General features: G+C 34.7%; 1 protein-coding gene across 3 annotated transcripts in view; it reads left to right on the forward strand.

Annotated features, from left to right (window-relative positions):
- Positions 1–13254, forward strand: part of LOC123531285 (tubulinyl-Tyr carboxypeptidase 1-like) — a 33660-nt gene extending 20406 nt beyond the window's left edge. For 2 of the 3 annotated variants that reach the window (XM_053516643.1, XM_053516645.1), the window contains 2 exons: positions 11311–11453; positions 12491–13254. In XM_053516643.1, the coding sequence (XP_053372618.1) occupies positions 11311–11453; positions 12491–12566 (219 nt within the window). In that variant the 3' untranslated portion in view covers positions 12567–13254. Of the gene's footprint in view, positions 1–804; positions 859–11310; positions 11454–12490 lie in introns of all 3 variants that reach the window. The other variant, XM_053516637.1, reaches the window with a different exon arrangement.
- Positions 13255–14162: the final 908 nt, after the last annotated feature.

The following is a 14162-nucleotide window of genomic DNA, read 5'->3' on the forward strand; positions in this document are numbered from 1 at the left end:
CTTGAATTATTATAAGGTCTTCACATCATGTTGTTTAAATGTGGGTGTTTAAAGGGGCCATTAGAACTAAAAATAAAAAAATACCTTTAAATGACTTCTTTTCATGAACCAATGTATGGATCTTCAGTCTGAGGCATCATTATAAGGTCCTCAACCAAAATTGTTAAAATGGGGCCATTTGCCCTTTTAGTGACCACTACAGCTAAAAATAGAAATACTTTGAAATGCGTTCTCATTAAGCACATCAAACCTGCCAATTTTGTTCAAATACAGCTAAAAATAGAACCTCATGATGGATCTTCATTAAACTTGATGCAAAGTTTGAAAACCTGGTTTTCGTTGAATTTCTATGTTTCTTGTTTTCATATTCACTGTGATATTGGTATTTCAGTTTTAACAATTTCTAGCAATTACATGTACATTTGTAGCTCTCATATGTTGTCTTCTTTACAAATAAAGATGGAAATGCCTTACTTTAATTGGATTCCATGAGGCAATAATTTGTTTCAATTTATCTTAGTGTGTTAAAGTTTTATCCAAATTTAAAGACTTGCGATGTAAATTTACAATACATTTAGAAATAAAATTACCGAAGATAGGTTTTTGTGTGGGCAATTAAGTGTAATTTATTAGAAAACTTGACTCCACATAAAATAATGAAGAAAAGCTGGGGGGAGAAATTCCGCTCAGTTTGAATTGTGTGGAAGAATTGTTCATGCATAAGACATACTCACAATTTGTTATTAGATGTATATATTTTCATTAATATTGCCTTAAGTATGAAAGTTAAGAAATATTGTACAGGGACTGCACAGAGATTTTGAGTCACCTACTGTGATGTACTCTTCAAGAAAGAAGGTATATGTGCTAATTAAGATCTGGGAGTGGACATAAACTAGGCTTGCTAACTAACAGAAGGTTTAGGCATGTAATTATCAAAATCAGTAAATGCACTTACCACTTTATTGAAAATGCTTAGATTTACATAATATTATTGTGCATAATAGCTAGGAATCGAGTTAATTTGTCTTCAAAATGCATATTCACACAAAATCATTTAATTTAAGCTAATTAAGCAATGACTTTTTAAAAGCTGTTTGAACCAATGAAGCTTTGTATACTAATGCTCCATATATATTATAGTTTTTGTCGAGCCCGCTTGCGGAAGCGAAGACATAGTTGTCCAAATGGCTGTTCGGTTTATGTTTGTGCGTCCGTCCATCCGTCCGGATTTGTCCAGACCATAACTTTGACATGCATGGTGCAATCTTGTTTATATTTGGCATGAATGTTAACCTCAGTGAGACGAAGTGTCATGCGTGAAGCCCAGGTTACTATCTCAAAGGTCAAGGTCAAAGGTCAAATTCAAAAATGACTGTCCGGAGCATTTCTTCTTCATGCATGGAGGGATTTTGATGTAACTTGGTACAATTGTTCACCATCATGAGATGGAGTGTCATGCACAAGAACCAGGTCCCTAGGCCTAAGGTCAAGATCACACTTAGAGGTCAAAGGATACAAGAATAACAACTTTGTCTGGAGCATTTCTTCTTCATGCATAGAGGGATTTTGATGTAACTTGGCACAAATGCTTACCACCATGAGACAGAGTGTCATGCGCAAGAACCAGGTCCCTAGGTCTAAGGTCAATGTCACACTCAGAGGTCAAAAGTCAGATAGAAGAATGACTTTGTCAGGAGCATTTCTTTTTGATGCATAGAGGGCTTTTGATGTAACTTGGCACAATTGTTCATCATCATGAGACGGAGTGTCATGCGCAAGATCCTAGAATTACTATAAATAGCTTATATTCTTAACTTTTTAGCTCACCTGTCACAAAGTGACAAGGTGAGCTTTTGTGATCGCGCAGCGTCCGTCGTCCGTCCGTCCGTGCGTAAACTTTTGCTTGTGACCACTCTAGAGGTCACATTTTTCATGGGGTCTTTATGAAAATTGATCAGAATGTTCACCTTGATGATATCTAGGTCAAGTTCGAAACTGGGTCACGTGCAGTCAAAAACTAGGTCAGTAGGTCTTAAAATAGAAAAACCTTGTGACCTCTCTAGAGGCCACATGTATCACAAGATGTTCATGAAAATTGGTCAGAATTTTCACCTTGATGATATCTAGGTCAAGTTCAAAACTGGGTCACGTGCGGTCAAAAACTAGGTCAGTAGGTCTAAAAATAGAAAAACTTTGTCACCTCTCTAGAGGCCATACTTGTGAATGGATCTTCATAAAAATTTGTCAGAATGTTCATCTTGATGATATCTAGGTCAAGTTCGAAAGTGGGTCACGTGCCGTCAAAAAATAGGTCAGTAGGTCAAATAATGAAAAAACCTTGTGACCTCTCTAGAGGCCATATTTTTCATGGGATCTGTATGAAAGTTGATCTGAATGTTTATCTTGATGACATATAGGTCAAGTTTGAAACTGGGTCAACTGCGATCAAAAACTAGGTCAGTAGGTCTTAAAATAGAAAAACCATGTGACCTCTCTAGAGGCCATACCCTTGAATAGATCTTCATGAAAATTGGTCAGAATGTTCACATTGATGATATCTAGGTCAAGTTTGAAACTGGGTCACATGCCGTCAAAAACTAGGTCAGTAGGGCAAATAATAAAAAAACCTTTTGACCTCTCTAGAGGCCTTACTTTTCATGGGATCTATATGAAAGTTGGTCTAAATGTTCATCTTGGTGATATCTAGGTCAAGTTTGAAACTGGGTCAACTGCAATCAAAAACTAGGTCAGTAGGTCTAAAATTAGAAAAATCTTTTGACCTCTCTAGAGGCCATATTTTTCAATGGATCTTCATGAAAACTGGTCTGAATGTTCACCTTGATGATATCTAGGTCAGTTTCTAAACAGGGTCAGGTGCGGTCAAAAACTAGGCCAATAGGTATAAAAATAGAAAAACCTTGTGACCTATCTAGAGGCCATATTTTTCATGAGATCTTCATGAAAATTAGTGAGAATGTTCACCTTGATGATATCTAGGTCAAGTTCAAAACAGGATCACGTACCTTCGAAAACTAGGTCAATAGGTCAAATAATAGAAAAACCTTGTGACCTCTCTAGAGGCCATATTTTTCAATGGATCTTCATGAAAATTGGTCAGAATTTTTATCTTGATGATATCTAGGTCAAGTTCAAAACTGGGTCACATGAGCTCAAAAACTAGGTCACTATGTCAAATAATAGAAAAAATGACGTCATAATCAAAACTGGGTCATGTGGGAACAGGTGAGCGATTCAGGACCATCATGGTCCTCTTGTTTATTACTGGTCGTAGGGAAAAATCAAGACCACTTTTCTGTAGTACAACATGCATGTTAAATCCAATTTTGAGGTGTAGTTTGACCTATCTCTACTGGAGAGGATATTTGTGTGGACTTTATTTTTTTTAATTTTTTTTTTTTTTTTAAGATTTACGTCCCTTTATTGTTACTTTAAATAACTTATATTGTAACTTTTTGCAATCTCTTTTTTATTTGGCATAAATGTTTGCCTCAATGAGACAAGGAGTGTCATGTGCAACTCCCAGTCCTTTTAACTGCTGGCGGGCTCGACATGTTGCCCGTGGGCATCTAGTGTTGTTAATGTGGCTCAGATGTGTATAACATTTCTATATGTTATGTTATTAGCCTTGTTATTTTATTATTATAAGTGGAAATTAGACTTTATATTAAGGTAGTTTTGCATTTTTAATACTTAATGTCATTTATCAAGATAACATAGAATAAAATCTGGGTCTGGAATATTGAAACATACAACATGTCAGAATATATGACCACTCTTTTGATAACTGTAACAGGTAGCAACATGACTATCACTCCAAAGATTGGATATTTAATAATAAAAATGTTGGCAAGTGGCTGTATTGTCATAACATTATAACATTGTGTAAAAATGAGCTTCGTATCTTGGTCCTCTTTAATTATAGTAAATATCCCAAATTCAGCACAGTGACATTTCATTTGACCATATGATAGAGAAAATGTAACAGTTGAAAAATTGAAAGAATTTTTTCTGTACTAAAACTGATATTTTTCTATTGGCTGCTATTATGAAATATGAGTAAATCAATCCAGAAATAAATAAAAAACACTTTTTAACCTAGCTTATAGTATATCATGGTGATAAAATACATTGATATCAAATTTTACATATTAGAACAAATTTGGTTTCACTAAACAGAACTACCTCAAAATAAAAATTATTTCTGAAATAATTTTTAAACACCCTCATATCATTTTGTTCACCCTATGTTACATAGAAGCAGAATTGTTAAAAAATATCTTGTGAAGTCTAGCAATGTTCGTATTTTTAGCTCACCTTTTGTGATCGCGTGGCGTCCGTCCGTGCGTCCATAAACTTTTGCTTGTGACCACTCTAGAGGTCACATTTTTCATGGGATCTTTATGAAAGTTGGTCAGAATATTAATCTTGATGATATCTAGGTCAGGTTCGAAACTGGGTCACGTGCGGTCGAAAACTAGGTCAGTAGGTCTAAAAATAGAAAAACATTGTGACCTCTCTAGAGGCCATACTTTTCATGGATCTTCATGAAAATTGGTCAGAATGTTTACTTGATGATATCTAGGTCAAGTTCGAAACTGGGTCATGTGCCTTCAAAAACTAGGTCAGTAGGTCAAATAATAGAAAAACCTTGTGACCTCTCTAGAAGCCATATTTTTCATGGGATCTGTATGAAAGTTGGTTTGAATATTCATCTTGATGATATCTAGGTCAAGTTCGAAACTGGGTCACATGCCTTCAAAAACTAGGTCAGTAGGTCAAATAATGGAAAAACCTTGTGACCTCTCTAGAGGCCATATTTTTCATGGGATCTGTATGAAAGTTGGTCTGAATGTTCATCTTGATGATATCTAGGTCAAGTTTGAAACTGGGTCAACTGCGGTCAAAAACTAGGTCAGTAGGTCTAAAAATAGAAAAACCTTGTGACCTCTCTAGAGGCGATACTTTTCAATGGATTTTCATGAAAATTGGTTAGATTGTTCAGCTTGATGACATCTAGTTCATGTTCGAAACTGGGTCACATGCCTTCAAAATCTAGGTCAGTAGGTCAAATAATAAAAAAACCATGTGACCTCTCTAGAGGCCATGTTTTTGATAGGATCTGTATGAAAGTTGGTCTGAATATTCATCTTGATGATATCTAGGTCAAGTTCGAAACTGGGTCAACTGCGATCAAAAACTAGGTCAGTAGGTCTAAAAATAGAAAAACCTTTTGACCACTCTAGAGGCCATATTTTTCAATGGATCTTCATGAAAATTTGTCTGAATGTTCAGCTTGATGATATCTAGGTAAAGTTAGGCCAGTAGGTATAAAAATAGAAAAATCTTGTGACCTCTCTAGAGGCCATACTCTTCATGAGATCTTCATGTAAATTGGTGAGAATGTTCACCTTGATAATATCTAGGTCAAATTCAAAACTGGGTCATGTGCCTTCAAAAACTAGGTCATTAGGTCAAATAATAGAAAAACCTTGTGACCTCTCTAGAAGCCATATTTTTCAATGGATCTTCATGAAAATTGGGTCATGTGGAGACAGGTGAGCGATTCAGGACCATCATGGTCCTCTTGTTATCATGAAAATGCAACAAGAAAAGCTGTAGAGATGTGGGAGCCAGTGTTATATGCCACAGGAGTAGGTCTTTTACACATGTATAAATTTTTGCTCTTAAATGTATTCTGGTCTATACCTAAAAAGGCGAAAAATAAATTAAATGCTTTATCTCCAAGAATTAAGTATATAAAAATGATGTTGTGCATGTGATGTTGAAACATTGCTTTGTAATACTGATCACAAGATTGTCCTGGTATTTATCCTAGCAATTAAAACAGACAGGTTTTATGTATTTAATGCATTATACTGCTGTACTAAATATTGACATGCAATCTTGCTGCATACAAACTAATGGCTTTGTGTTATTAACAAAATAAAACTTCAAAAGAAGTGTTTGACATGAGGAAAGCCAGACAGACTGTATGATAAATGTCTAGATGTTACAGGTTACAGACACCCATATCAACAGTAAAATATGTAACTGGTGTTTGTAAGTCAGGATTCCAGATGTAAGTGAGTAGATAGGGTAATAATGATCTCCATAAACAACTACTCAGGGTATTGAAGAACTATAAAGAACAGTAATGAAAAATGTACGAAGTCAGAGTAGGGTTCAGTTTTGTGAAAAATAGTTAAGCAAGATTAAACATTATGGAAATGCTAGAATCTATGTTTATTTATCATGTTACTATTGAATGAAGCACAACTGTTTTCTGATAGTCATTTCAAGTGCTCAGAATAGTTATAATAAATCATTTTAGTCTTTTTCTTCTCATCGACTGGATGAAGAAATGTTGAATTTGCATCATACACTTTGCTTTAGAATGTTCCATTGTTAAGGAGGAACCACACTATAACTTTTTTTCAGAGCCCACGTTATTGACTGGTACCAACAAAAACTGGAAGATATTTCTGATTTAGATCTGTGTATATTTTTACGTTTAGTGCATCAGTGACGTTTCCATGATGTCGCAAACATGACCACTTCGCGCACTTTTGACGTCAGATATACGGGGACAAAATCTGCCTTGAAATGGTTGTACAGGCAATATTTTTAAACGTAAACCCATAAATTATACATGAAATGAAAGCTGACATGAAACTCCAGACGATGATTTAATCGGAATTGTTCTGCATTTTCGCGTAATAAAATGAAAGCCAAAAAACTGAGTTTTCTTTTTACTTAAATTTTCCACAAAAAATAGTTTTGCTCAGCATTAAAAAAAAATCCATCCGTAATTTTTTTACCAAAATTGAATATGTTTTACACTAAACATCCTGTAAATATGTAGTAAAAAACAGAAAGTTTCACCGTGCTGTTTTGTAGCTATATGAACTTCTTAAGCATTATTACAGTAACATTTTTCGACATTGAAAAAAAATGATGTGAATGTGAAGATATGGCCCTTAAGGTTAGGCAAAAAAGGTTTGTTTCTGGTAACATGCTAAACAAATAGGGTAGGTAGCTAAAGTGCCACCAGGTTTTATTTACACATTTACAGTTAACTATAATAGATTTTTATTTAATGATGATTTAATCGGAATTGCTCTACGTTTTCGCTTATCAAAATGAGAGCCAAAAAACGAGTTTTCTTTTTATTTAAAATTTCCACAAAAATAGCTTCGCTCAGCATTAAAAAAATATCCATTCGTAATTTTTTTTATTAAAACTGAATATGTTTTCTGAATAAAAGTCAAAATTTAGAAAGTTCTGCGGTGTCGTTTTTAGGTAATTAGCTGTTATGCGTTGATACTAGGTCAACAAATTTACGTTTTCTCGACGTCACCATTTCAAATTGTTTTTGAAGAATTGACAAGTTACGCAACATTCAGATAAACATGAAATTACATTAGTTATCCAATTATTTAGTAATTGTGGTAGCTTTTATGGAATGTGTAATCACGCAGACGGTAACACTTTCATTAGTTAACATACTGTCAGATCTGAATATCTATCGTTCAGACCCAAAATATGGAAATATTATGTTTCTGCGAAGATAAGTACTAATTAAAGAATAGGCTGAGACTATGGCATTCGTTTATAGTGATAAGAATAATTATCACATCAGTGGAAACACTAGTGTAAATTTCCTTTCAGTGACCTCATTATCTGCGTGGTCATATTCGAAGTTATGCAAGGTAATAAACATGTATTATTTGAAACTCTTCTAACATAAACAAAATTATTGCTAATACATTTTCCACAAAAGAGAGTTATAGACCTGAGCCTATTTAACAATGCAAATAGTTAACATATTTTATATACTTTGTATAAAGCGTACCATATTTATGTAGTAATTTTACAGAAATGACCGAATTTGTCTATAATAGCATAAAATACAGTAAAACACCGCTCACTCGAGGTCGCAAGGGGATTAGCAAAATGCTCGAGTTATCCATGGTTTCGAGCGACCCAAACATTGACCAACATATGAAGAAAACTAAAGTTTGTTTTACGGTCATCGGGACAGTTTGCTGAGTAAACGGTGATGCGTAATAATAACATACTTGTGACATTTTCGAAAACAAACGTATTACAAACGTTATCTATTGATAGACGTTTCAATATGTAATTTGTAAATGGCACATGCGAAGAAACAACTAAGATTTTTTTAGAATTTTTATTCATCAGCAAGTGCATATCATAATTATCGTCTCAATTTTATGAAACGGCTATATTATTTCCTTCATTTGCATGCAAACAACCGTTGATTAAATTACTAAGATCTCGATCCCGCAGAAAAGATGCTTTAAGTTATCAGTAATTGATCGATATTTGATCAATAAAACTTTTCTTTAAGCTTTTATCAATAATTGGTCTCATCATAATATCAAATATACCGACAAACAAACATTTAGGTCTGGGAATAGACTACGCAATTCTCACGGTGTGTGAAAATGTTTAATTAACCGATATACATTCTGACCGCCGAAGGTGTGAAAAATTTTGACACCTCTGCTCGAGTTAGCCAGCAGCAACAAAGAGTAAATTAATACACAGGGACCAGGTGTCATGCTCGATCGATTGAGTTATCGATGCTCGACCCAGCCATGGTAATATCACATAGAAAATAGAAGGAAATCAGCCGGGACCACATAAATTGCTCGAGCGAGCCCAGGTGCTCGAGTCATCGATGCTCGAGCGAGCGATGTTTAGCTGTATTACATATTTGTTCAGAGCAAATTGGCCGATCGCGATCACGTGCTTGGTGTGGTCAAAAAGACATGTAAACTCAGATGATAGCGCGTAGTTCTGCACGGATTTCTCGACGCATAGTTTACGATTTTTATCGCTTCTTTATTACTAGGTATACGATATATTACTCTAGATATCTTAATGAAAGTTACATTCATTTGTAGAACTATTCAAGAACTATTTCATAAAGGTATAGCGCAAGGCTCAAACTCGACCCTAAAGGTCGTGTGGACTCGAACATGGGTGCCATTATGTCAAAAAGCAAAAACATTACGAAAATACACTTTATTTTTCTGAAAAAAATATTTTACATCAATTAAGGCTCTTAAGTAACACGTTTTGGCGAATATCAATTATTTCTATGGAAATAAATAGTTTTAGGTAAGTTTTGTCCGTCTGTTCGATCTGTAGACTTGCTATAGGGACCGTATAACGCTAATCTTGGTCGCATTTTTTCGAAAAATTCATCAATTTCTTTTTATTATAAAAAGCGTTAAGAGTAAGATATCAAACTGAAATTTCTTTTAAAAAGTAGTTGGAAATATTGTCTAATCGAATATGAAAAACAATTGTCTTCCCTGATGAGCACGCCGTCGGGAACATTTGCTGAATTTTGCCATTTTTGCCTTAAAATATTTGCCGTAGAATAAGGAAAAAGTGCTTATAAAATATTTACTTTGGCGAAAGAACTGCAAATTAAAACCCGTTTTGACAGGAATTGACAAAATTTGAATGTTTGTGACAAAAAATACAACATCTTTTCGTCCGTTTGTACGTAATTTAGGATAAAAGCTGTATTTCTGTACTTTTCCGTACGGTAAAAGGCAGTGTTTTTCATTAACTTCACATAATTGTAGAATGTTCCAAACACAAGATATTTTAATGAAATAACTTTTATAAATTATATCTAAACATTGTCTAAGCAGATATGTAATTTGTATATTTTTATCGCCGATGGTTTCGTCGGAGGACCGTCTCAAAATGTATCATTTTTCGTGAAAATATGCATACTTCTTCATAATTATATTAAATAGAGGGGCTGGCCTTGTCAGAGGAGTCATATCTTCATAACCTGATGTCCGATTTTAATGAATGATACCTTGTTGCGAAGGGCAATCAAGTATCTAAAGAAAACAGGCCACGTCAGGTTCGAACTCTGTTGACTAGGGGTCAAGGTCATAGGTCAAATGCCGGTAATATTCTCAAAATATGAACTTTTCAGAGCAGTCAAGGCAGTCCTGAAAACTCGAGCACTACCTTCACTGAGTCCAATGACACCATTGAAGCAATTCTCACAGCTCCCCGGGGCGGGCCAGCTTAGTCTTGTCCAGCACCCTACTGCAAATAACAAGTATGGCCATTTTCTGATACCTGTCCTGAGCTCTGATGGCATCATATGGGCTTTTAATAGCTTAAATGTAAAGCTAAGACATCTACAAACATATTCATGTATGGTATAGGTAGGTATCTGGGGTGTAGGGACTCGAACAAGGGTCAAAATCTAACATAGTGTCATTATCAGCTGAAATTCAGTATGAATTTAATACAATACCGTTCCTCCATGTATTACCTCCCCTGACACATATGGCTCACCAAAATTTTCGCACATGGTCTTAATCTGTAGCCAGGACCCATACCTAGTCGACCATGTATTAAAAGGGTACAAGTTTATGTCAAAAGGGACCCAACTGGGTCGAAAACCTTCCAGACATGGTCAAAAAGGCCATTTCGAACCTACTTCGTAGCCGTGACTTGGCCTTATACCTAATAATAAATATATTACAGTTAATTGTAACTGTGTAAATAACAACTGGCGGCACTTAAGCTACCTACCCTAATTTTTTAGCATGTTACCAGAAACAATCTTTTTTGGCCTAACCTTAAGAGCCATATCTTCACATTCACGTCATTTTTTTCAGCGTCGAAAAATGTTACTGTAGTGATGCTTAAAAGGTTCTTATAGCCAAAAAACGGCACGGTCAAACTTTCTGTTTTTTACTATTGATTTACAGGATGTATTAGTGTAAAACATATTCAATTTTGGTAAAAAAATTACGGATGGATTTTTTTTTAATGATGAGCGAAGCTATTTTTTGTGGAAAATTTAAGTAAAAAGAAAACTCGTTTTTTGGCTCTCATTTTATTACGCGAAAACTTAGAGCAATTCCGATTAAATCATCGTCTGGAATTTCATGTCAGCTTTCATTTCATGTATAATTTATGGGTTTACATTTAAAAATTTTGCCGGTACAACCATTTCAAGGCAGATTTTGTCCCCGTATATCTGACGTCAAAAGTACGCGAAGTGGTCATGTTTGCGACGTTATGGAAACGTCACTGATGCATTAAACGTAAAAATATACACAGATCTAAATCAGAAATATCTTCCAGTTTTTGTTGGTACCAGTAAATAACGTGGGCTCTGAAAAAAAGTTATAGTGTGGTTCCTCCTTAAATATTAGTTGTCCTAACATGATAGACCTGTGTTGCTTTAATACAATATCTGATTGTTGTTTTCAGTCAAGATCTTGGTCAGTTCCACAGACAAACTCACCGCGGAAGTCGATGTCAATTGCTGACCTGGACCATCCTCGACATTCCAAATCTAACGGCAACCATTCCTCACAATCTAGCTTCACCCAGGCCATCAAACTGTACCAAGGGTAAACTTCTGTTTGTAGTTTTAGGTAGTATTGCCATACCTTGTCAGGCCTTCTGTTTGGTCTTAAGTCTTTGACATGGAAAGAAGGGTATACTTCGGCTCAGTAAATTCGATACATCTCTTCAGTCATCTGGGAATTTCTTTCAAAATTGACAGGAATATTCAGTTTATGATCTAACTAAGAAATAATACACAGCAGAACCTCGTTTTTGTGTATTGAAATATGACGAAGAATGCCTGCAAAACATTTTCTTGAGGGCGCAGCCAGAGTTACTTCTATGCAGGAGTGATTAGATATATTAAAAACATCGTTCTGCTACATATTATTTTAATGCTAACTTGACCTTTTTTGTAAAAAGTGTGGATGAAATAGGGAAGCACTGTTTCTTGGTGCATGTATGGCATCAAATGGCAGGACCACTTGATTTCATTGCGACTGTAATAATATCAAAAGTTTGCAAAGAAATTACGTGTCAGAATAATGTAGAAGTGGATAGACCTCTAATGAATTACCCTGTCAACCAATTATTGGTTAAGTGTGGGAGTGAAGTGTAACTTGGTTCAGTGTGTTCAAGTAAAGTGTAACTTGGTCCAGAGTGTGTGAGAGAAGTGTAACTTGGTTCAGTGTGTGCGAGTAAAGTGTAACTTGGTTCAGAGTATGTGAGTGAAGTGTAACTTTGTTCAGAGCACGTGAGTAAAGTGTAACTTTGTTCATTGGTGTGAGTGGAGTGCAACTTGGTTCAGAGTGTGAGTAAAATGGAACTTGGTTCAAAGTGTGTGAGTAAAGTGTAACTTGGTTCAAAGTGTTCGAGTAAAATGTAACTTGGTTCATAGTGAGTGAGTTAATTGAAACAGTGTTACATCAGTTTCATTCTAGAATGTCTTATACAAAATAGTAGTTCACATAGTATATGTGTATATCAAATGTCAATATGATGTCAATATTGCTATGCTTTAATTAAAATTAGATTTTCATGTTAAAATGTATTTTATGTTCTTCTGATAGCTGAAATTTTTATGTCATTTGTCTCTTCTTAGTGGAACTACAAAAGAAGTGAGCACTGGGAAAAAGAAAGAAGGGGCAGATCTTGGGGAGTACCAGATTAGAATTTGATAGGTAACAGATTCGGGGAATACAAGATCAGGATCTGATAGGCAGCAGATCTTTGGGAATACCAGATTATGATTAGTCATTTGATAAGCAACAGATCTCATAGAATTTGATCTCTACAATATTTGTGTACAACTACTGTTGGTAAACAGTTCTGAGATTATATTGCAACTTCCAGTGACTTTGTGTTGAACCTTGCAGTGTATTCAATAGAGAATCGGACACTGGAATTAGGATTTTCAGGAAAAAGATACTCAGAAAGGGACCATTTTGAGAGCAATTTATACACAGGACATTGAATTAACTATTGACTGTGATAATGTATTATGTAATGTATATTTGATTTGATAAGGTTGTGATATCAGTCCAGAAATGCTCTTGTTGTTAGAATGGCAGTCACCATAAATGAAAATGCTAATGTAAGATGTTTATATACACATTGATGGATTTTTATTTTTTTTGTTCAGTGATGCTGTAGATAGGGTATATCTTGCCTTAAGTTTATTTCACAGTTGCTAGTCAACAGCCATATTCTGTTACTTCAATATTTACATCTGTTTTAGTTGTGAGTCGCGTTTTTCATGCAAATAAGTTAAAAGAAAAACTGTTGTGAATGATACCCTTTCTATCTTTATAACCACTCGTCTGACTTAGTCATAATTATATATTTGTGATAAATGTTTTTAAAGTTGTTGTCAACATTTTATTAATTTTTTTAAAGAGACTGTTACTTATTTTTCTACTTTTTTGTTTGCATTGAAGTGAACATTTTATATTATCTAGCTTTATTTTTGATATAACTAGCAGTGTTATTTGTAGTAGCTTTCTACATTTGCTGTGTGATCAGTTCTATTTCTTGTACATTTTTTTTACTTTTTGCACATTTTATAAACATTTTAAATGAAAACACGTCATTGTTGTGATAATATTTACCACAAAGTAAGTAGTACTTAATCTGCTTGAAAATTTATACCTGTTTTATATGTATATTTAAAACTGTTTTGTAATGTGATATATATATATATATATATATTTATATATTGTTGTTGAAAAAATAAAATAACAGTGTTACAGAAAGTTAGTTTCAGTTCATATATAACCTTAGTATTATTGGTTGTTTCATTGCTGTTTGTATTAACTGTTTGAAAAATGGGGGCCTCCATGGTACGGTGGTAAAGGTAACTGATTTCAGACACCTTGCCTTTAATCACAGATACTTGAAGCCTGGCTTGGGCTGTAGAATTCTTCCAGGTGTGAAAGCCATTCAGTTAGTGTACAGAAGTCGGTAGTTCTGCTCACGTGCTCGGATCTGTTTGCTGAAGGAAGAGTACATCTCATAAAATCTGTAAGAAGATCCTATAGAAGCACAGAATGCAATATAGCAAACTGAAGCAGATTTGGTTTGATCATCTGTTCATTAGAGGTTATGAAATGTGCAACACTCCTAATGCCCGCTATAGTACCGGCTTATTCTGAATTGCTGTAGATGATACATAAAACTGGAATTCTATTATACATTAACATGGAATGAATTTTCTTGATCCTAAAGGACCAGAAAGTGTAACAAGACTGACTAAAACTGAGATCTTTGTATGTCCT

This window comes from Mercenaria mercenaria, chromosome 1 (assembly GCF_021730395.1).
Source record: "Mercenaria mercenaria strain notata chromosome 1, MADL_Memer_1, whole genome shotgun sequence".
Classification (NCBI taxonomy): domain Eukaryota; kingdom Metazoa; phylum Mollusca; class Bivalvia; order Venerida; family Veneridae; genus Mercenaria; species Mercenaria mercenaria.